At 42.6% G+C, this 24,288-nt stretch overlaps 1 protein-coding gene across 1 annotated transcript in view; it reads left to right on the forward strand.

Annotated features, from left to right (window-relative positions):
* LOC100526059 (zinc finger protein 11-like) overlaps positions 7,496 to 24,288 on the forward strand; it is a 387,036-nt gene continuing 370,243 nt past the window's right edge. The window contains exons 1-6 of the mRNA XM_021101265.1: positions 7,496 to 7,741; positions 7,870 to 7,985; positions 8,347 to 8,531; positions 12,202 to 12,261; positions 12,772 to 12,898; positions 13,410 to 13,505. Of these exons, the coding sequence (XP_020956924.1) occupies positions 12,247 to 12,261; positions 12,772 to 12,898; positions 13,410 to 13,505 (238 nt within the window). The 5' untranslated portion in view covers positions 7,496 to 7,741; positions 7,870 to 7,985; positions 8,347 to 8,531; positions 12,202 to 12,246. The remainder of the gene's footprint in view (positions 7,742 to 7,869; positions 7,986 to 8,346; positions 8,532 to 12,201; positions 12,262 to 12,771; positions 12,899 to 13,409; positions 13,506 to 24,288) is intronic.

The raw sequence follows: 24,288 nt of genomic DNA on the forward strand, positions 1-24,288 counted from the left end.
CTTCTTAATCCAATCATCTATCGATAGATATTGAGGTTGCTTCCATGTCTTAGCTACTGTGAATACTGCTGCAATGAACATGCGGGTGCATGTGTCTTTTTTTAAGGAAAGTTTTGTCCGGGTATATGCCAAGGAGTGGGATTGCTGGGTCATATGGTAGTTCTATGTATAGTTTTCAAAGGCACCTCCATACTGTTTTCCATAGTGGTCAAAGCAATTTACATTCTCACCCACAGTGCAGGAGGGTTCCCTTCTCTCCACACCCTCTCCAGCATTTGTTCTTTGTGGCCTTATGAATGATGGCCATTCTGACTGGTGTGAGGTGGTATCTCGTGGTCATTTTGATTTGCATTTCTCTAATCATCAGGGATGTTGAGCATGTTTTCATGGGCTTGGCGGCCATCTGTATATCTTCTTTGGAGAAATGTCTCTTCAGGTCTTTTGCTCATTTGTCCATTGAGCTGTTGGCTTTTTTGCTGTGGAGTTGTAGAAGTTTGTATATTTTAGAGATTAAGCCCATGTCAATTGCATGGTTTGAAACTATTTTCTCTGATTCTATAAGTTGTCTGTCTTATTTTATTTTTTTGTTGTTGTTCTATGGTTTCCTTTGTTGTGCAAAAGTTTATCAGTTTGATTAGGTACCATTGGTTTATTTTTGCTTTTGTTTCTATTGCTTCGGGAGACTGACCTGAGAAAACATTTGTAAGGCTGATCTCAGAGAATGTTTTGCCTATGTTCTCTTCTAGGAGTTTGATGGTGTCTTGTCTTACATTTAAGTCGTTAAGCCACTTTGAGTTTATTTTTGTGCATGGTGTAGATTTTGGTTCTGATATCTTTTTTTGGCCAGCTCCAAATAACTGTCTTAGCTGTTATAAATACCAGGAATCAAAATATTAAGAAAAATAATTGAGCTGACCACAGTGGGTCCCTGAGCAAATAAAGATTAGTAGATAAAAACTAATTTTTGGGTTTTTTTTGCCATTTCTAGGGCTGCTCCTGTGGTATATGGAGGTTCTCAGGCTAGGGGTCTAATCAGAGCTGCAGCCACCAGCCTGTACCAGAGCCACAGCAACGTGGGATCCAAGCCGTGTCTGCAACCTACACCACAGCTCAAGACAATGCTGGATCCTTAACCCACTGAGCAAGGCCAGGGATCAAACCCACAACCTCATGGTTCCTAGTCAGATTCGTTAACCACCGAGCCATGACAGGAACTCCTGAAAACTAATTTAATGTAGAAATCTGCTTAGGAGTTCCTGCTGTGGCACAATGGGTCAAGTATCTGACTGCAGCAGCTCGAGTCATTGCAGAGGTACAGGTTTGATCACCTGTGGGGTAGGTCACAGCTGCAGCTTGAGTTTAAACCCTGGCCTGGGAACTTCCATAGGCCACAGGTGCGGCCATAAAAACAACACAAAAACTCTTTAGGAGCATCCGTTCACACTTTTAAAGAAATGCACTTCCTGTATTTTTATTGAAAGGTAGGATCATATAAAGTTGCTTTCAATGGAATCACCCCAAAACATTTTCATAACTCATTGACTATAAAAAGAAATGAAGTATGAGTAAATTGGTCTGCTGGATAGCATTTCTTCTGTGTTTCTTTGTCCTTTGCTTCCAAATACAGATCTTCTCTATCCAACTTCACTGGGTCTGCCAAAAGAAGAGTGAAGGAAGATACCCACCCATGTACTAGTGTGATTGCTCAGAAGATCCTATATGAAAAAGAATTGTCTGAAAGCACCTGGGATGAATTGCTAGTTCCACAGGATTCTCTTGCTGTGTTTCTCTTTAGAGGAACAATAACATAAATCCCAAAGCAATTCCAGGCTGAAATATAATTATTTGCTTGCATATCAAAGTTTTCTCATCTTTTTCTGTACATCATTATTTTTACCTGAGTCTTTTTAAAAAAAAAAGTTTTTAATGTCTTAGAACTCTCTAAATAGTAAAATGTGCAAGGGTTTAAAATTATCCTTTTGGAGTTCCCGTTGTGGCGCAGTGGTTAATGAATCCGACTAGGAACCATGAGGTTGCAGGTTCGATCCCTGCCCTTGCTCAGTGGGTTAAGGATCCGGGGTTGCTGTGAGCTGTGGTGTAGGTTGTAGATGCGGCTCGGATCCTGCATTGTTGTGGCTCTGGCGTAGGCTGGCAGCTACAGCTCTAATTAGACCCCTAGCCTGGGAACCTCCATATGCCATAAGAGCAGCCCAAGAAATGGCAAAAAGACAAAAAAATTAAAAAAAAAATTAAAAAAATAAAATTATCCTTTTATATTCCTATAAGTTTCCAATGGCATTAAAATTACTTTGTATGTATTGGAGTGTTTTTTTTGTTTTGTTTTGTTTTGTTTTCCCTGTCTTTTTAGGGCCGCATCCAGGGCATATGGCAGTTCCAAGACTAGGGGTCAAATCTGAGCTATACTTACCAACCTACGCCACAGCCACAGCAATGCCAGATTTGAGCCATGTCTGCAATCTTCACCACAGCTCATGGCAACCCCAGATCTTTAACCCACTGAGTGAGGCCAGGGATAGAACCTGCGTCTTCATGCTTACAGGTAAGATTCCTTTCTGCTGAGCCATCACGGGAACTTCTGATTTTTTTTTCTTAATCCCAAACCTGAAATCAATTGCACATACTTGGTTCATTGATTATGTATATAGAGAGATTATGAAAGGAGCTATTCATTGCTACTGATTTGATACTATAGGCTTTAATGTTTACGAAAGTATTTGTTACTTTGAATAACACCCAATTAAAGTCATAAAAGAAAGTCTGAAATACTAATTTGGGAGCAAGATGGGAGAGGAATAAGAGGTAGAGCTCACCTTCTCCCACAAACACATCAAAAAAACACATCTACAATGTAAAATGACTGGCACAGAACATCAACTGAATGCTGGCAGAGGAAGGAAATTAAATCTCCAAAAAGGGCAGGACACTCTTGACATAACTAGGTAGAACAGAAGAAAAAAAAAATGGAGAGAGTGAAATACTATTTGCAGTTATTTCTATATTACAATGGAAATGTTCATTTCTGAACTATTTCTCAACATGTAGTCCTAAGAAACAAATGTTTGATTTCCTTCAAAGTTCTGTTTTATGCCTTCGATTCATGTGTATAACTAGCTTCTTAGATAGGTCAACTTAGAATTGACCTATCTAAGAATTTAGAATTTGGGCAGTGTCTCAAATATATGAGTTCTCACCACTCTGCTGGACTTCATTTTGGTGTTATTCAACTTGTGGTGGTGAGACAAGTAAATACAAAATCAAAGGGAATTTAAGGATATGATTATCCCAGAAGGATTTGTACTGATAATTAGTTGTTCCCAAGGTGTTCAATAATCCCCCCCCTTTTTTTTTTTTTGTCTTTTTTCCTTTCTAGGGCCATACCTGAGGCAATGGAAGTTCCCAGGCTAGGGGTCTAATCTGAGCTATAGCTGCCGGCCTATGCCAGAGCCACAGCAACGCCAGATTCCAGCCATGTCTGTGACCTACACTACAGCACACAGCAAAGCTGGATCCTTAACCCACTGAGCATGGCCAGGGATCAAACCTGAAACCTCATGGTTCCTAATGGGCTTCATTTCCTATGGGCCATGACAGGAACTCCTTCGATATGCTCTTAATCTGTATTTATTCAAAAACTGTTAGCTCGGTGCGGAAAAGCTTTTATTATTTTTACTGCATGTTAATTCCAGATATAAAATTTATACACTCATATCCTGAGTAGAAATTTTAATCTGTATGTAAACATTCTAGAGTGGGAGAAGCCATAAACCCTTAACCTCTATTTTGCCAAAAGAAAGGGTTGGGATTAATACAGAAAGAAGTTGAAAGAGAAGTTCTGAAATCCTGAACCTTTGTCTCCTCTTCACAGCTTATTCATAGTGTCTTTTGGATGCGAGGTGTTTGTAAAAAGTGCTGTAGTCAAATTTACATGCAAACAAAAGATATTTTATGAAATGTGTTATTTCATTATTTAAACTGGATATTTGAAGGAAATGAAATAATTTTTCTGGATGAATTATAATTCCGCTCCAAAAGGGCATTCAGTAGAAACATGAGTTCTTAACAATTATATTTGTTGAAAACAGGTATGTACTTTTTTATATAATTTATACTAAAAACCCCCCAATACTTTATGCAGTTCAGATGCATCTTTTGGAACACAAGCCTACACTTTTACAAGTACAGATTCTCACAGTCAAAGAAAATGTTAATAACCAGCCATACTATTGTCAGGTAATTAAATGGTTATGGATTTCTACTCAAACAACTTCAGTAATTTTTCAATAAAACACCCAGTGTGACTAGAGTGCCTAGTTGTCCTTATTTGCATAAGAAAGGTTCTGACTATTGTACACAGCATGGTACTCATCCTTTCCATTGCTCCTCTTCTTTGGGCCATTTAAGACAAATCAGTCTTGCTGTACACTCTGCCACTGCAGATCATTTATTTCATTAAAGAGTGCCAGAGGAAATGCAAAGATACTTCCAAAAAGTATAAAAACATGACAAGCAGTGGCATGTATGCCAAAAGTGTCCTTTGAACTTTACCTTCTCTGTGATTTGGTGATTGTTTTATCATTTTTCTTTTTTCGCCTTTTCTAGGGCCGCTTCCCTTGGCATATGGAGGTTCCCAGGCTAGGGGTCGAATCGGAGCTATAGCCACCAGCCTACGCCAGAGCCACAGCAACACAGGATCCGAGCCATGTCTACGACCTACACCACAGCTCATGGCAACCCCAGATCCTTAACCCACTGAGCGAGGCCACGGATCAAACCCACAACCTCATGGTTCCTAGTCGGATTCGTTAACCAACTGCACCATGACAGGAACTCCCAAAATGTGTTCTTAAGCACTAGGGTGCAACAGGAGATATAAAGTCTTATTAAAGCCACTCATTTTGTAATGGAATAAAAAATATTTTGGGGATCTGCAAATGAAAAAGTGAGGAAAATTTTCTGCTCAATGGGTTTTGCTACTTAGGGAAGAGAGGGAATGCCAAAACTCTTATTTCTTGTCTCCTTGCCACAGAGAAATAATAGTGCAGCCTTGGGGTAGGGTTCTGGTTCCTGCTCAAAGACTATACATAACTGAATATCTTCCAGTTCTTCTGGAGGAACTAAGGTCCCCACCCACGTGGAGGATGGTAACTTCAGACTGAGCAAAAGATTTCCCTGGAAGCTTGTTGCCAACTGATTGGAGGAAAGTCATATACCCTACACACCTCAGCCCATCTTTTCCCTATAAAAAACTTCACCCGCCAAACCATTGAGGAGTTCAGAGTTTTTGGGTGCCAGAGACTCAATCTCCTTGCTTGGCTCTGTAACAAACTTTCTCTGCTCAAAACAGCAATGCTTCAGTTGTTTGGCCTCACTGTGTTCTGTTAACATCTCCTCTTGGAGGCAGCATAGAGATCTCCACTTCAGCTTACTTAGCCAGAACAATTTATATTTCTCTGTATGTACAACTCATACTCAATTCAATAAAATTTGGATTCATTCCCTCCCAAGTTTCTCTCATCTTCTTTCAAGGACTTTTGAAAAGTTCTGTTTACTAATTTTTTTTAAAGAGAAAAGAGTACCTGCATACAATAAAATTCTTTCTTTGGTTTATCATATTTAAGAAGAATATTTTAACTATTCTAATAATAACTGTATTAAAAAAAAACCTCCGCTTTTTCTCTTTAGATTGTTATTTTCAGGTGGCGAAGAAAGGCCACACATATTAGCGGTTTTTTTTTTGTTGTTGTTGTTGTTTGTTTTTAGCTTTACAAATGCTGCAAAAGAAAGTGGGATATTTAGTCCTATCTCTTTATATGTCATTTCTGTGGGATACAGAAATAGGCATTCTTAGATATAGTAAGTATGCATATCTATATAGGCACAGAGACATGCCTGTGTGTACACATACATACACGTTTCACACTACATTTTAAAGGTTTGTGGCGTGTCATTGCAGGTCTTTCCATAGGGGAAGGAGAGGAAGAGCAACATGCTAAAACAAGTTGAAGCAGCCAGACCTCAAGACCATAAAGCATCTCAGAAAGCAACACACATAAAAAATATTCCATTCCTCAGAAATTAAATCACTGATACATCTAGAACACTTTCAGTTCTTACAGAGGAGGGGTAAGGACAAAAGCAAGATACCTTCTGAAGTCGTCTTGTAGGGAGGACAATGGTAATTCTTAAAAGCAATGGGTCCAGAGGAAGAATTCACTGCAAGATAATGACTCAGCAGGTGGGTTGGCTCCACCCTGCTCAATTCAGCTGAAGCCTGACCAGCAGGCCCTGATCTTCAGGATTCAGTGTCACAGGGTTTGGGCTCTGTCTTGAGTTTCATACATCCTAACACTGATAGGAACTCCTATTGTGTACCGTGGAGTATATACGAATTAAAACCACACACTCACCCCACAGTACAAGAACAAACAAGAAGGGAAGCGGCTGCCACCAGCAATTCAGAAGGTTTAGGAACCACAGCTGTAACCTACCTGCTAAGGATTCTCTCACTCACACCTGTACTTGCCTGCCCACGAGGCACAACTCCTTGGACCTCTTAAAGGCACCAAATGACTATCTCCTGAACTGTAGGCAGTCATCCTTTCGTTTTGTTTTTAATTTTTAAATTATAGTTGATTTACAATGTTCTGTCAATTTCTGCTGTACCGCAAAGTGACCCAGTCATATATATATATACGTATATTCATTTTCTCATATTATCCTCCATCATGTTCCATCACAAGCGATTGACTATAGTTATGTGTGCTATACAACAGGACCTCATCACTTGCCTGTCACCCTTAAAAAATTCAAATATTATATAACACGACAGACTGCACAAGGGTAAAAATGCTTCACTGGATGTCCTTTGCAGTGATAGATAAAGCCCACACCCTAACTTCTGCCTTAAAGATCTTGCCACAGCAGCTCCTGGCCAGTCAATTCCGCCTCCACAAAGCCGCCTTCACCTGTTCTGCTTCCTGCACCTGCCTGCTCCCCCAGGGCCACACCAAGGTCCTGGTTCCTTGGGCGCCAAGTTTCTCATTTGCAGGGCCTCCTCACTGGCTTCCTGGACCCCTTTTACCCTCTGTCACTTCCTCAGGCTGAAGCCAGGGGAGTTCTGGGCGGAGCCCAAATCCTTAGGGCGGGTCATGCCCACCCGTTCATGCCCCCAGGTGAGAACAGATCCTATGCTGAGGGCAAAGAACTGCTCCTCAGGCACTGCTCACCCTGAACCCCGGAAGTCGTGAGAAGCAGGAGGTGATGTTGACACTTCCCCCACCCCACCACCACCTTAGTTGGATCCTCAATTTACTCAGGCACTCAAAGCAATAATGAAGGATAATGCTGCTCCGGAATTGCATGCTCTTCAGAAGCCTACTTAGTTCCGACCTCTTCAGAAACGCCCCCTCCCCACCCCCCGGCTCCGGGCCCTCTTCCGGCCCCGCCTCTGTCCGAGAGCAAGCACAGGCCGGCCCTGCCCACTTCCGACTGGAGGGGGAACTGCCAATCACTGCGCGAGGACCTCGCAGTGCATCCCGGGACCTCCGCTGGGTCTTTGTCCCTCAGGCCCTCGTAGTTCCCCACCCCTGGGCCTGCAGGCTGTGCCTCTGCATTTGAGCGGTTGTCGGGAGGGAGGACCCGGGGTTTAGTTGACCTGGACCTCGCGGCATTTCCCTGGGTCTCCCCAGCCTGTGGGGCCCTGAGTGGGGATCGGCACTAGGTGAGTGGATAGTCCGGTGGCCCACAGTTTGGGAATGCTGTTCCATGTAGGAAAGGGCGGCGGGGAGGTTGGCCAGCCGATCCTACACTGCCTGCCTTGCCGGGCCTGTTCAGCTTTGTTTTCCGCAGACCAGGGGTCCCCAGGCCTGCAGTGTCGACTGGCAACATGAAAACTGGGCATGAGGCCCTGCAGACTTCCCAAGTATTTAGGATGCAAGCCGAGGTTGGAGAGTTACCTTCTGAAGGTAATTAAGGACCAATAGATGGTTTTTAGTTGGAAGATAATCATACTAGAAAATGCTTTTCATACAGGGAGAGACGTGGGTAACTTGAATTGGGGCAGTAGCAGTGACTGCCAAGCTGGTTCTCTGCACTTCGTGGTTGGTTTACTTAATGACCTGGTTCTGATTCGTTGGGCAGAATGGTTTTAGGGTGTGCTTGGGAAAAAGGGGAACAGGAACACCTGGAGTGCTTGAGCGCTTTGTTACTTTCCTTGCATTGTCCTAGAATCCTTTTTATTGTGTTTTTCTATTTTTTGTGTTTTGCTTCTTTAGGGCTGCACCTGAAAGTTTTTTTTTTTCTTTTTTGTGTTTTTGTCCTTTTTAGAATCCCTTTTAAATATATCCGTTCCGGAGATACCATCGTGGCTGAGCGGTCCCTGAACCTGTCTAGTATCCATGAGGATGCCGGTTCCATCCCTGGCCTTGAGGTTCCTAAGGTTCCCGGGTAGCTGTCGTGCTGGTTGCAGATGTGTCTTGGATCCAGCATTGTGTGGCTTGGCTGTGGCATAGGTTGGTGGCTACAGCTCCTGTTCCACCCCTGGCTTGGGAACCTCCAGTACCGGAGGTGCGGCCTTAAAAAAAAAAAAAAAAAAAAAAATCCAGTCTTAAAGGTATTATTATTTTTCTTCCTTTAAATGCTCTGGCATTTATTGGCTGTGTGAAATTGGCGCCAGGACTTTTTTTGTTTGTTTTTCTTTGTTTTTCTTTTTAGGGCCGCTCTGGAGGTATATGAAATTTCCTAGGCTAGAGTCAAATTGGAGCTCAGCTTCGGGCCTGCATTGCAGCCGCAACAACACAGGATCCAAGCCTCTTCTCCCTGGATCATAGCTCATGGCAATGCTTAATCCTTAATCCTCTGAGGGAGCCCAAGGAGAGCCCACATCCTCATGGATACTAGTTGGGTTGGTTACTGCTGAGCCACAATGTGACATCCAAGGCAAGATTTTTATTTTTCTTTCTCTCTTTCTTTCTTTTGCTTTTTAGGGCCACACCCCTGGCATATAGAGGTTCCCAGGCTCAGGGTCAAATCAGAGCTACAAGTGCTGGCCTTCACCACAGCCACAGCAATGCCAGAACTGAGCAACATGTGGGACCTCCACAACAGCTCTCAGCAATGCCAGATCCTTAAGCCACTGAGCAAAGCCAGGGATTGAACTTGCACTTTCGTTGAACCTGCAACCTCATGGTTGCTAGTTGGATTTGTTTCACCTGTGCCACCACGGGAACTCCCAGGGCAAGACTCTTAAAACATCCATCAGCTTTCATTCTCTGATCTCTGGCCGCTCACTTCAACCTCCCCCCAAGTCCCATTCATTCCGCATCTTCCCTTAGCCTACTCACAGGTAACATTTGAAAGTACTGAAGTTTGGAAATCAGTGAAGCCTTAGTCCTTAGCTCTTATATAACAAGTAGTATTGGTGGGTAGGGAGATTGGCTTGGAAAGAACTGTGTAAGTTAGTGTCTTGCTTGCCACTGAGGATTTGGGCAGCTTTTCTGAGACAGCAGCTTTTAGGTTAAATATCAGTGCTTTTTTTTTGTTGTTTTTTTCCTAAGAGTGTTTGAGGGGTTTTTTTGTTTGTTTGTTTTGTTTAGGCATGTGTAAGCTCTCAGGCCAGGCATGGAACCTGCACCATAGCGGTGACCTGAGCCGCAGCAGTGACAATGCTAGATCCTAGGCCACCAGGGCACTCCAGCTTTTGAGGTTTTATGAGATAGTCTCAAGTTGTATTGTCAATGTGTTAAATGCCAGGTACTATGACATGTGCCCTTCATTCTTGAGAACTGAATCCCAGAAGTTAATCTGGCAAGGACATCTAGCTAGTTAAGTGGTCCACTTGGATGCAGACCTAGTTCTGTCAGGTTTGGCTACCTCTCGATTTGTGTTTTGTCTGTTCTCACTGACAAAACTCACTAATGCGGGAGTGAATAAGCCCTTAAACTTTTTTTGCATATGTTATGTAGTGTGAATAAATGTGAACCTATCAAATATGACAAAGAGAAGGCACTTTGAGATGGAAGCAGAGGGAAGGCTAGGATGCAGTGGGTGTATGAAGGGGCAGTAGGCAGTAGAGTTGAGTGATAGTTGGCTTTTGGCTTTCTAAATGAAGGTCTTCCAACTGAGTAGAAATCTCTACTTTTATAAAGTCCCCAGTGTTCCTTGTTTGTCTTTCTGGTCTGCCTTTTTGTGTTGTGTGTGAACACTGAAAGCTCATGGAGATTTTCTTCTGTATAGTATACTTTTTTTTTTTTGTCTTTTTTTTGCAATTTCTTGGGCTGCTCCCACGGCATATGGAGGTTCCCAGGCTGGGGTCGAATCGGAGCTGTAGCTGCCAGCCTACGCCAGAGCTACAGCAACACAGGATCCGAGCCGAGTCTGCAACCTACATCACAGCTCATGGCAACGCCGGATCCTTAACCCACTGAGCAAGGGCAGGGATCGAACCCGCAACCTCATGGTTCCTTGTCGGATTCGTTAACCACTGCGCCACGACGGGAACTCCTGTATAGTATACTTTTAATAGGTTTGCATTGAAAAGTGTCTGTGAGTACTTGCGAGTGAATTGGGTGTAAGTTGTAAAGTTGTGCCTGTGTTCATTTCATGCCCAATGGTCACCAAGGAATCATTCCTTAACTCTTTTTGGAGAAGTGGTGGGATATTGTCTCCATTTCAGTGTGACTATCTGAAATGGAAGGTTTTCATGCGTTCCGCCAGGAGGGGGTGCTGTGTCCAGTGACTCTGAGGAGGGATTGAGGCCTACACTTTCCACAGAGGGGAGGTGAGGCGGGGTCTGTCAAGGGGCAGGCTCTCCTCTGTGACCCAGGGTGCCTGCAGGGGCTTGGTGGCTGCAGGGGACTCTGCAGGCAGCTGGGAGGGGTTGTGTCTACTCTGGCTCCCCCTGGGCTCCAGGTGGGACCTGCCGGCCCCCTCCTCTGCTATTAAAGCTCCACCATCTTTGGATTCATGGTGGTTTTGGCTTCAGGACCTCAGGGGGCTGTGTCTGTGCAGACAGGAGCTGGGTTTCCTGACAATGGAGGTGACCCTGGGAGGACAATGTAAGGAGAACTGAGGAAACATGGGGAGACGCTTCCTAGGTGGGACTGAGTTCTGAGGGTGTCTGTTTCAGAGGATGCAAGAGGGGCTCCATGTGGAAAACTGCGTTTTTGGTTGGATTTGTGTGCGGTAGAGACAGCATGTGGTAGGTGGAGGCCAGGTTTCCTGGCACCGTTTCCAGTGGAGGCTGTCCTTCCCTGTGGTGTGTCCTTGTCCCCTTGTCCAAAGTTAACTGACCCCACCATGAGGATTTAGTTCTGGCTCACTGGTGTTCCTCTCCTCTGGGCAGCTGTTTTGCTGCCAGCGCCACCCTGTGTTGGTGACTGAAGCTTCACCATTAGTGTGAAGTGAGGGTGAGAGATGGCCTGCAGCCTGTTCTCTCTGAGGATCCCTTTGACTCTTTTGGGTTCCACACAAAGAACAGAAGGATTTGCTCTTTGATGGAAACAGCTTCATGCTCCTGGTCTCTGAAGATGGAGGCTCTGTTACCTGCAAACAGGTGGTCACACAGCAGAAACTTTTATGAATCCTTGTGGCCCTGGGAAGGAAGGGGAAGAAAAGGCCTAAGGACTCAGGGTCATTTTGGAAGAATTCTTAGAACAAAACTTCATACAACCTTGATGTGATTCCATGACCAGTATTGAGAAAGAGCATCAGATGTGTGCTCCCAGAGACGCTGTCTGTTGTTCCTCAGGGAGCATCAGTGTTGTTTCATTAAGAGCTCCAGAGGATTGTAAGGTGAGGCCAAGGAGGTGAGCATGTGAGCTCCTGCGTGTGTTTGTGGGAGTTCCGAGCAAGCTTTAGCCCAAAGAGAGGCAAGAGAGTCTGCCCCATAGGGCTTTTGAAGGGAAAAGTCAGTGCGGCCCCCATACCCTATGTGAGCCGAATGTTGGGACATCTGTATGGGGATGAACACATGTATCCAAGCAGGAACAATCTCACTTTGTTCTCCTTGTAGGAAGGGACTGTTCCTGAATCTTTTCTGAGACAAAGGCGGGAGAGTTTGGCCTTTTCAACATTTCAAAGTTGGCCTTGGTCTTACAGCTTGTGGGTGTGGTGGGCACAGGGGAGAGAGCTTTTACCTATGATGGTGGATTCTCAAGATGCTGATGTGATTCCTCCACACAGTACCGATGAGAAAGTGACCCAGAGCTGGAGGAAGAAGAGGAGGAAATGGCAGCTTCTCAGGTAACCGTCCTGTCCTAGGTTGGAGTCTGTGTCTGCTTTTCCTCCTGAAATGCCATGAATTGAGAATGTAAGAATCATGAATTCTCTCCTTCTGATACTCTTTCCTGGTGAGGATGTCTCAAGTACCTTTTCTTGTGCACTTAGGGTAGTCAGGATCAGCTCTTAAAAAGGCTGTCACTCTGCCCCAGAGCCTTTTCAGCATTGTCTGTGCACAGGATCCCTGTGGAGCAGGCATTGTCACGATGAATCATTACCTTTCAAGGGTTGAAACTCTTCCGTGGGTGAGACATCACCATGGGAAGGCATGTCTAGAACAGTTTTATGGCTCCCGTGTCATCCCCTTTAAGGGAGGTAGAAATATGGTAGAGAATACTACTGTTTCAAATATATAGTATTGAATGTTTGAAGACATTAAAAACATTCAAAGCATTTCTTTTGACTTGCTGCTTTCATCTTGAGTCACATAATGACCTCAGCTTTGGCACATGGCATGTGCCCTTTCCATTTCAGGGACTTCTGACATTTGAGGATGTGGCCATCGATTTCTCTCCAGAGGAGTGGGAATGTCTGGATCTCGGTCAACGGGACCTGTACAGAGATGTGATGATAGAGATCTGTAGGCACCTGGTCTCCTTGGGTGAGGACCCCTTCCTTCCAGAATTCCTTTTCTCCCACTGGGTGTGGGATCCTGCATTTGCAGAATGTCTCCTGCCATTTTCTTGCCCATACAATAGATTTTCAGACCCCACCATTTTAGGAGTAACTGAGAGTTGGTGGGTGCAGGTAGAAAGGCTTCATAATGAGGCATCCTCATTGTAACCGAAGTCCTCCTTGAGGAAAGCTGCCTCCTTCACTTTAGATTATTTGCAGTTCTGGCAGTTCATATGTATAAAGAGCTCTGCCGGCCTCTTAAAATCAGATTTGGACCCTTTACTTTTGACTCAGGAGTCCTTAGATGGGGAAGAGAGGAACTGATTTTTACCTGTCACTCAGGGTCTGCAATGTGCTTTCAAAAGGCAGTATCTGGGGAAATTACTGCCTAGAATGTTTTACCATTCCACAGTGCCATCGCTTGCACCTGAGTCCAATCCTAGATTGGATATTGGTGAATCTCTAGGAAAACGAATGTTTTTCTTTCCAATGAACAGAGTATGTTATCTCTAAGCCAGACCTGGTTCGCCTGTTGGAGCAAAAGACAGATCCCTGGGATGTGAAGGGAATGGAGACAGTAGCCATACAGCCAGGTATGTGTGCATGGGTGAAGCAGATGACACAGGAATCTTAAAATTGGCTTTGGGAAGATGTGCTTCAATGGCACTGATTTTTGAGAAACACAGGTTTATTCTGTCTCTGTCTTAGAGCGACACCTGCTGCCAAAATCTTGTGTTCCTTAGCCCTCCATGTGTTTTCCTTCATCATCCCGGATTCTTTCTCACATCCACATGGAGAGCCAGAATCCTGGTCTTGACCTGTGAGGACCTGAAAGTCCTGGTTGGTTTTTTTTTTTTTTTTTGCTTTTTTGTTTCTTTGCCGTTTCTAGGGCCGCTCCTGGGGCATATGGAGGTTCCCAGGCTAGGGGTCAAATCAGAGCTGTAGCAACAAGCCTATGCCAGAGCCACAGCAATGTGGACTCCGAGCCGCATCTGCAACCTACACCACAGCTCATGGCAACTCGGGATCCTTACCCTGCTGAGCAAGGCCAGGGATCGCACCCACAATCTCATGGTTCCTAGTCCGATTCATTAACCACTGAGCCACGATGGGAACTCCCTTTGGCTGTTCTTTTTTTTTTTTTTTTTTTTTTTTTTTTTCTTTTCTTTTCTGGGACTTTTATGGGCACACCTGGGGTACATGGAAGTTCCTAGGCTAAGGGTTGCATCAGAGCTGTAGCTGCCAGCCTACACTGCATCCTTGGCAATTCAGGATCTGAGCAGAATTCACAGCCTACACCACAGCTCATGGCAACACTGTATCCTTAGCCCACTGAGTGTGGCTAGGGATTGAATCCATGTTCTGATGGATACTAGTCAGATTCATTTCCTCTGAGCCATGATGGGAACTCCCACCTGGCTTTTTTTCCATTACTTTTGCGTCCTAGGAAAGGCTGTGCACATTTCTGAGTAACTCTTTGTTAAGTTCTTTTTTCACACTCTGTTTCTTCACCTAATCAGAAGGGAGTGAGGAGAGTCGTGGAAACACTGGAATTTGGTGCCAACATTCTAGGAGCAGTGGGGACAGATAGTGTATGTTTTCTGCTTTTAAATGTCCATTCACATGGAAACTTGGACCATGACCCTAGAAGGTTCAGACTAAGTAACTGTATCAAAGCATAATGCACCTTGCTGAATGTAACCCTCAAATTTACTTCATTATATCCTTATTTTGGGAGGAACTAACATGCTACATGTTAAGTGTATTTTCCCCTTATCAGTGATATAAGAATATGTCTAATTACTCATAGAATTCTTCACTAAATTTTTTTTCTTTTTTTTAAAATTTTATTCTTTTTTTTTTTTTTTTTTGCTTTTTTTTTTAGGGCTGCACCTGTGGCATATGGAGGTTCCTAGGCTAGGGGCTGACGGCCTACACCACAGTCACAGCAACTCAGGATCTGAGCCACGTCTGCAACCTACCCCACAGCTCCCGGCAACTCCAGATCCTCAACCCACTGAACGAAGACAGGCATCGAACCTGTGTCCTTCTGGATGCTAGACAGCTTCGTTAACCACTGAGCCACAGCAGGAACTCCCTTCACTAAATTAATGCATAGTGGAATACAGATTATACCCCACAATCATTAAAAGTCTTCATTCTTCTTTGATTCCTGAAGAACCATCCTTTTCTAAATGTGTCCTTTTTAACCTGAAGCTTCTCAGGAGTGTGTTCTGTGTTTTCACTTTTGGATGAGATTTATATCAAAATCACCCATAATAGTAGATGTGAAGTATCAACTATAACACATTCCAAATAGCACATATTTGGTTAGACATCAATGAGATAATTAGTCATCACACTGTATCTATGAAAATGTTTGGTTCATAAATATAAGAGTGCTTGAAGCAGAAAATATTCTTTTTTTTTTTTTTTAAATCTATTTCTGGAGTGCCTGCTGTGGCTCAGTGCATTAAGAACCCAACGTACAGAGTTCCCCCTGTGGCACGGGAAACAAATCTGGCTAGTATCCATGAACTTGTGGGTTGATCCCACGCCTCACTCTGATTTGACCCCTAACCTGGGAACGTCCATATGCCATGGGTGAGGTCCTAAAAAAGAAAAAGAACCCTCTGGAGTGTCCCTGAGGATGCGGGTTTATTCCCTGGTCTCAGTCATTGGGTTAAGGGTCTGGCACTGACACAAGCTGTTGTTTAGGTTGCACATGCGGCTTAAATCTATATTGCTGTGTCTTAAGCCAGCAACTGCAGCTCTGATTCAACCCCTAGCCCAGAAACTTCCATACATTGCATATGTGTTCCAAAAAGAAAAAAAAATCTATTTCCCTCAAGGTGTCATGAATCATGGTATATTTCATTTAAAATATTTATTCTATAAGTATATGATTCTTTGCATATGTTACAATGTTCATGTTCTTCCTACGTTTATAAAGAATGTTTTATTTGTATTCTAAAGAAGGCATGAAAACCTTTATATTTTTATATCTGTTACAGTGATGTATCTGTAATAAATTTCTATGTTGTTGTTGTTGCTATTTCTTGGGCCGCTCCCGCGGCATATGGAGGTTCCCAGGCTGGGGGTCGAATCGGAGCTGTAGCCACTGGCCTACGCCAGAGCCACAGCAACACGGGATCCGAGCCGTGTCTGCAACCTACACCACAGCTCACGGCAACGCCGGATTGTTAACCCACTGAGCAAGGGCAGGGACCGAACCCGCAACCTCATGGTTCCTAGTCGGATTCGTTAACCACTGCGACATGACGGGAACTCCTGTAATAAATTTCTTAAATTTTTCTTTGTCATTTAACTCCTTATTCATTCAGATTTTTAGTTCAGTTTTATATGGCCAAGTATAATCTATATTTTGTGAAATTCTCCTGCCTGTAACACATGCCACTGACTCAGAATATTTTCTTTTTATTTTTAAAAAGTTTATTAGAATATAGTTGCTCTAAAAGGTTGTAATAATTTCTGCTGTACAACAGAGTGATTCAGTTATAAAAAAAGAACCCACATCCATTTTTTTGAAGATTATTTTGCTTTATCTAGTACCACAGAATATTGGGTAGAGTTCCCTGTGCTATGTAGCAGGTCCCCATTGGTCAGTTTTTCCATATACCCCAGTGTGTATATGCCAGTCCTAACCCCCCATCTAGTCCCCCCCGATGTATCCCCTTTGGTAACCATAAGTGTGTTTTCAAAGTCTGTGTGTCTGTTGCTGTTCTGCAAATAAGTTCATTTGTTTACTTTAAGATTCCACATGTAAGTGATATCCTGATATTTGTCTTTTGCTGTCTAACTTCACTTAGTATGGTAATCTGCAGGTCCATCCACGTTGCTTCACATGGCATTGTTTCAATCATTTTACTGGTAATATTCCTTTGTATATATTCATCATGCTCCTTTGTCATTGGACATTTAGGTTGCTTCCATGTCTTGGCAATTGTAAATAGTGCTGCAAAGAATATTGGGGTGCATGTATCTTTTTGAGTTAAGGTTTTTGTCTGGGTAGATGCCCAGAAGATGGATTGCTAGATCATATAGTAGTTCTGTTTTTCATTTTTTGGGCAAGCTGCATACTGTTTTCCGTAGTGGTTGTAGCAATTGAAATTCCCACCAACAGTGCTGGAGGGTTTGCTTTCCTTTGCACCCTCTCCAGCATTTAATGTTTGTAGTCTTTTTGATGATGGCCCTTCTGGCTGGTGTAAGGTGGTACCTCATAGTAGTTTTGATTTGTATTTCTCTAGTAATAGCAGTGTTGAACAGCTTTTCTTGAATTTTTTGGCCATCTGTATATCTTATTTGGAGAAATGTCTATTTAGATCCTCCCACGTTAGGGATGTTTCCAGCTTTTGCCTCTTCAGATATTTTCTCTGGTCCTTTCTCTCCCTCTTCAACTTCTAGCACCCCTGTAATGGAAATATTGGTGCATTGCCTGTTGTCCCACAGTTGTCTTAGACTAGCCTCATTTCTTTTCATTCTGCTTCCTTTATTCCGTTGCTCATCAGTGATTTGCAGCAGTCTGTCTTCCACCTTCCTTATTCATTCTGCTGCCTGCTGTATTGTGTTCTTGGTTCCTTCTCGTGAATTTTTCATTTTGGTTATCATGTAGTTCATGTCTGTTTGTTTATTCTTTAAATCTTCTATGTATTTGTGTGATATTCTTGTAATTTATCGATCTTTGCCCCCAGTTTTTTTTTGTTTCTGAGATCATGGATCATCTTTACTATTATTGCTCTGTTTTTGTTTTTTTTTTATGGCCATACCGATGGCATATGGAAGTTCCCAGGCTAAGGGTCCAATCAGAGCCAAAGCTGACTGCCTACACCACAGCTCCTGGCAACACTGGATCCTTTACCCACTGAGTGATGGTGGGGATTGAACCCATGTCCTCATGGATACTAGTCGGATTCCTTCCTGCTGAGCCACAATGGGAACTCCCTCATTAAAGTATTTTTAGTGTTGGTTGCTTGCCTCCACTTCACTTAGCTGTTTTCTGGGTTTTTGTCTTTTCCTTCATCTGGCACATATTTCTCTGTTACTTCATTTTGTCTAGCTTTTATTTTGTCGAGCTTTCTGTGTGGTGTCTTTTTGGCAGTCTACACAGTTGTGCCCTCTCTTGCTTCTGGAGTGGGAAACTTTGTGGGTGAAGTTGATACAGGGTCTTCTGGCAGGCTCCCTGGTGGAAGGGACTGGTTCCTGCCCACAGGTAGGTGGACCTGAGTAAAAAGGTGGCTGTGTCCCTGAGAGGACTTCAGGCAGCCTATTTGCTACTGGGTTCCCACTCTGTTGTTGGGCCTGGGGCTTCTCAGCCTTGATGGATGGGGTCTGAGTTTTCCAACGTGGTGGCCTCCAGGGAGCTCACACCTGTGCTTACTCCCTGGGCCTCCAGCTCCAATGTCCTGGCCTCACACTAAGCCACAGCTGAGCTGATCTTTGCCAGGAGACCCTGCAAAAGCCGCAGGTAGTTCTGAAGCAGATTCTAATGGAGTCCCTGCTTTGTCCTGGGACTCTGCACATGAAAAGCATTGTGTGCCCTGCAATAGTAGAGTCTTGTTTTCCCCAGACCTGTGGTGCTCCTGTGCTTTCAGTGCCAAGTGGTCTGGGGACTTTTATTCCAAATACCAGACCCCCGGGCTGGGAATCTGATAGGGTTTGGGAACTCTTGTTGGAGAGCCTCTGCAATATGGTGATTTTCCAGTCTATGAGATGCCTCCCTGGTAGGCTCATATCGATAAACTCCCCTACTGCCATCTTGATGTTGCTTCTTCTTTGTCATTGTGTGTAGGATGTTTTTTTTGTAGCTCCCAGTCTGTGTTGTTGATGATTGTTCAGCAGTGAGTTGTTAATTTTGGTGTTTCTGTGAAAAGAGGTGAGTTCGAGGCTTTCTACTCCACCTTCTCATATTTGAATCTGTGAAACATTTCCTTTTCATAGATGCGTACTCCCTGTCCAACGTGAGAATTCTTTAGATGGCTTACTTTTTAAGGGCATGCATATGCTGTGTTCAGCCTCCTTGACAACTAATTATCTCATTGTTGCTTCACAGTTCTTAAACAATTGCTTCCTTTTCTAGGACAGGTTTACCAAAATCAGTTCATTTTCATTTTTCTTCCTGGTATATTCAGAATGTAAATGACAATTTTCAACTCAGTAGACTGAAGACAATATGATGTTGCATTCAAATTGGAAAGCCCAATCTGTGTATTGCCAGTAAAACTGTGTTCTTGAATGATTACCCCTCCATTGTTCATTCTTTCTGTAATTTCTTTGTCTTTCTTGGTTAATGGTCAGGGTTGTCATTTGTCTTTATGAGTGCTTATGGAAAGCATCTAAATCATGCCTCCATTTGTTGAGGAATTTATATTTCTTTTTTTTTTTTTTTTTTTTTGCCTTTTGTCTTTTGCTGTTATTGTTGTTGTTGTTGCTATTTCTTGGGCAGCTCCCGCGGCATATGGAGGTTCCCAGGCTAGGGGTCTAATCGGAGCTGTAGCCTCCAGCCTACGCCAGAGCCACAGCAACGCGGGATCCGAGCCGCGTCTGCAACCTACACCACAGCTCACGGCAACGCCGGATCCTTAACCCACTGAGCAAGGCCAGGGACCGAACCCGCAACCTCATGGTTCCTAGTCGGATTCATTAACCACTGCGCCACGACGGGAACTCCAGGAATTTATATTTCTTGTGTGAGAAAACTTTTGAGTTGGAAGTAATTATCGAAATATTTGATTTTGTCAATGTTAGGTATTGATGCATTTTTGATTTTTGGAAAAAGAAACAGAAAAATACGTGTTAACTATTTGAATTACACAGTTTCATTTATTATTTATATTTGCATGTTTGTGCTAGTGAACTGCTGAAATTTTCGTCTTGAGAAACAGACTCAGAACCTGTTGAACAACCACCTTCTCGTTTCCCTCAATTCCATTCTCAAGGTTGCCTTTAACCCAATGGATTGTTGTCCTCAGATGTACCCAGGTTTTTCCATGTGATCTCATTTCATTTGACTCTTCTGCTTTTGGAAGTTAAGCCCTTGTCCATTGCATCACTGGCAAATATTTGCTGCCATTCCATAGGTTGTCTTCTCTTCTTTTTGAGAATACATTTTATTGAAGTATATAGGAAATTTAAAAATTCTGGTAGTTTCAGGTATATAGCAAAATGTGTCATTTATACATATGCATGTACCTTTTCCTTTTTGGGTTCTTTGTCCATCTAAGTTGTCACACAGGATTGAGTAGATTACCCTGTACTATAGAGTAGGCCATTGTTACGTATCTCTTTTATATATAGCAGTGTTTGTATGGCATACCCAGTGCCCTGATTCATCTGCCTCCCGCCCCTTTCCCATTTGGTCATGATAGATTTGGTTTCAGAATCATTGGGTAATTTCTTTTTTGTACATTCTAGTGTATCATTTCTATACATCTCCATATATTAGCAATCTCATGTGATATTTGTCTTTCTGTCCGACTTCATCTAGTATGATAATTTTTATGTCCATCCATGTTGCTTCAAATGGCCTTGTATTTTATGGGTGAGTAATAATAGTCCTCTGTATATTTGCATCACATTTTCTTTATCCATTCTTCTGTTGATGAGCATTTAATTTGCTTCCATGTCTTTCCTATTGGAAACAGTGCTGCCCTGAATATTGGGGTGCATGTATGTTTTCAAATTACAGTTTTCTCCAGATAGATGGCCAGAACGGGAATTGCTGGATCATACGGTAATTCTATATTTAGTTTTCTAAGGCACCTCCATACTATTATTCTCCATAGTGGTTGCACTAGCTTACATTCCCTGCAAGAGTGGAGGAAGTGTCTCCCTTTGTTCCACACCTATTCCAGCATTTACTGTTTGTAGACTTTTTGATGATGGCCATTCTGACTGGTATGAGGCAATAATCCTTGGATTTTTTTTTAATTTTTATTTTTTAAAAATTAACTGCCATGCTTGCAACATATGGAAATGTCTGGGCTAGATGCTGAGTGGAGCTTCAGCTGTGGCCTACACCACAGCTGTGGCACTAGTGCAGCACTGGATCTCAACCACATCTGGGACCTCTGGTGCAGCTTACATATCACTGGATCCCAAACGAACTTCCTGAAGCCAGGAATCAAACCAGCATCTTCAGGGAGACAACTTTTTGATTCCTTGACCCACGGAGCCACAACAGGATCTTCTCCTTTAATTTCACGTTGCATTTCTCTCATCATTAGTGGTGTTGACCATCTTTTCATTTGCTTTTTTGCCCTTCTGTCTGTCTGTCTTTGGAGAACTGTTGTTTAGAATTGAGGTCCATTTTCTATTTAGGTTGTTTGTTTTTTGGTATAACCCTGTATGAGACATTTGAATATTCTGGAAAGTTCTTTGTTGTTTGTTGCATCATTGGCAAGGATTTTCTCACAGTCTGTGGGTTGTCTTTTCATTTCGTGTATGTTTTCCTTTGCTGTACAAAGGCTTTGTAGCTGACTTAGGTCCCATTTCTGTATTTTTGTGTTTCCTTTCATTCCTCTAAGAGGTGGGTCACAAAGCTTATTGCTGCAATTTATGGCAAAGGTTTTTCTGCCTGCATTTTCCTCTAAGAGTTTTATAGAATGTGGTCTCATGTTTAGGTGTTTAATGCATTTGCAGTGTGTTTTTGTGGATGGTGTTAGCAAGTGTACTAATATCATTTTTTGTACATGTAGTTGTCCGGTGTTCCCAGCATCACTTATTGAAGGTACCATATTTTATCCATTGTATACTGTTGTCTCTCATGCCATAGATTAGTTGTGCCTAGGTGCATGGGTTTCTGATCCACTGACCTATACTTCTGTTTTGGTGCCAATACCATCCTGTTTTAATGAGTGTAGCTTTGTAGTAAAGTCTGAAGATGGGGAGCCTGATTCCTCCACTTAATATTCCTTTCTCTAGATGGCTTTGACTTTTTAAAACATTTTGTGTTATCATATGCATTTTGAAACATGTTCTTCTATTTCTGAGAAAAATGCCATTGTTAATGTAATAGGGATGGGTACTGACTCTGTAGGTATACTTGGGTAGTATAGTCCTTTGGAAAATGTTGATTCTTCCAATCCAAAGTGTGGTGGAGCTTACAGACAGTTTGTGTTACCGTGTTGCCCTTCATCAGTATCTTGTAGTTTTGAGAGTATAGATATTTTTCCTCTTTAGGTAGATATATTTCCAGATATTTTTTTCTCTTTGATGGCATGGCAAATGCAGTTGTTTCCTTAATAGAACTCTTATCTTGCATATTAATTGCATAGGAATGGAAGCTATTTCTGGGTGTTATTTTTGTATTCTACATCTTTACCACATTTATTGATCAGCTCTAACAGTTTTCTGGTATGTTTTGGATTTTCTATGTATCACGTCATCTGCACAGAGTGACATTTGTTCTTCTTTTCTAATTCAGATTTCCTTTATTTCTTTTTTCTTTCTCTGAACAGCATGACTAGGACATCCAACACCATGTTGAGTCACAGGGGTGAGACTGGACCTCCTTGTCATGTTCCCAATCTTAGTGGAAATGTTTTCATCTCTTCTTATTTTTTAATTTATTTTTTATTGTTTTCCCCCAACACATTTTTTTTCTACTGTACAGCATGGGGACCTAGTTATACATACATGTAGTCATAATTTTTTCTCCCATTGTCATGCTGTGTTTTAAGTATCTAGACAAAGTTCTCAGTGTTCACCAATTTACCATTGAGAATTATGTTAGCTTTGTGGTCGACATGTATGGCTTTTGTGATGTGGATGTAACTTCCCTGTATGCCCACGTTCTGGAGAGATTTTATCAGAACTTGGTATTGAATGTTGTCAAAAGCTTTTTCAGCATCTACTGACTTGATCACAGTTTTCATTCTTCACTTGGTTTATGTGGTTTGTATCATTCATTTATTTGCACAGACCGAAGAATCCTTGCATACCATAGGTGAACCCCACTTGGTCATGTTGTTTTATCTTTTAAATGTATCATTGGATTCCATCTGCCAATATTTTGTTGAGGAGTTTTACATCTCTGTTGATCTGAGATACTGGCCTGTCATTTTCTTTATTGTGGTATCTTTGTCTGGTTTTGGTATCAAGGTGATGTTGGCCTCATAGAATGAGCTTGGGAGTGTTCCTTCCTCTGCAAATTTTTGGGAAGTGTTTCAGGAGGATATGGGTTACCTCCTCTCTGAGTATTTGGCCTCTGATAGATTTGGCCTGTGAGGCCATCTGGTCCTAGCCTTTTTGTTGTTGTTGTTGTTACAATTTTGTAATCACAGTACTTGTCATTTCAGTGTCAGAACTCATGTTTGGTCAGTACATCTTTTCTGTTTTCTTCCTGGTTCAGTCTTAGATGCCTGTGGCTTTCTAAGTAAGTGGTTGTCCATTTTATTGGCATATAGTGACCTGTAGTAATCTCTTAGGATCATTTGTATTTCTGTGATGGCCTTCATAAATTCTTCCTTTTTATTTCTGATTTTACTGATTTGAACCCTCTCCCTTTTTTTCTTGATGAATGTGGCTAAAAGTTTGTCAATTTTTTTTTTTTATCTTTTCAAAAAATCACCTTTTAGTTTCATTTATTGCTTTGGTTTTCTTTCTCTCCTTGATTTCTGCTCTGATCTTTCTGATTGCTTTCCTTCACTAACTTTGGGGTTTGGGGTTCTTCTTTCCCTAGTAGCCTGAAGTGTATGATGAGGCTGTAAAATTGGGGTTTTTCTTCTTTCTTGAGGTAGGATTGTGTTGCTTTAATCTTCCCTCCTAGAACTGCTTTTGCTGTGTCCCATAGCTTTTGGATGGTGGTGTCTTCATTGCCATTTGTGTCCAGGTATTTTTTGTTTCTTCAGTGATCCATTGTTGAGCCTCCACATGTTTCAGTTGTGTTACATTTTGTTTGTTTGTTTGTTTGTTTGTTGCAGTCTCTCTCTTGTAGTTGATTTCTTGTCTCATCACGTAGTGGTGAAATAAAATGTTTGATATGATTTCCATTTTCTTGAATTTTCCTGCGGCTTTATTTGTAGCCCAAGGTATGAATTCTCCTGGACATTTTTTTCTGGGCACCTGAGAAGAAAGTGTATTCATGTGCTTTCAGATGAAACGTTCTTTTTTTGTGTGTGTGTGTTTTTGCCATTGCTTGTGCCGCTCCAGCGGCATATGGAGGTTCTCAGGCTAGGGGTCAAATTGGAGCCGTAGCCACCGGCCTACGCCAGAGCCACAGCAACGCAGGATCCGAGCCGCATCTGCGACCTACACCACAGCTCACGGCAATGCGAGATCATTAACCCACTGAGCAAGGCCAGGGATTGAACCTGCAACCTCATGGTTCCTAGTCGGATTCGTTAGCCACTGTGCCAT

Source organism: Sus scrofa, chromosome 8 (assembly GCF_000003025.6).
Source record: "Sus scrofa isolate TJ Tabasco breed Duroc chromosome 8, Sscrofa11.1, whole genome shotgun sequence".
Lineage (NCBI taxonomy): Eukaryota > Metazoa > Chordata > Mammalia > Artiodactyla > Suidae > Sus > Sus scrofa.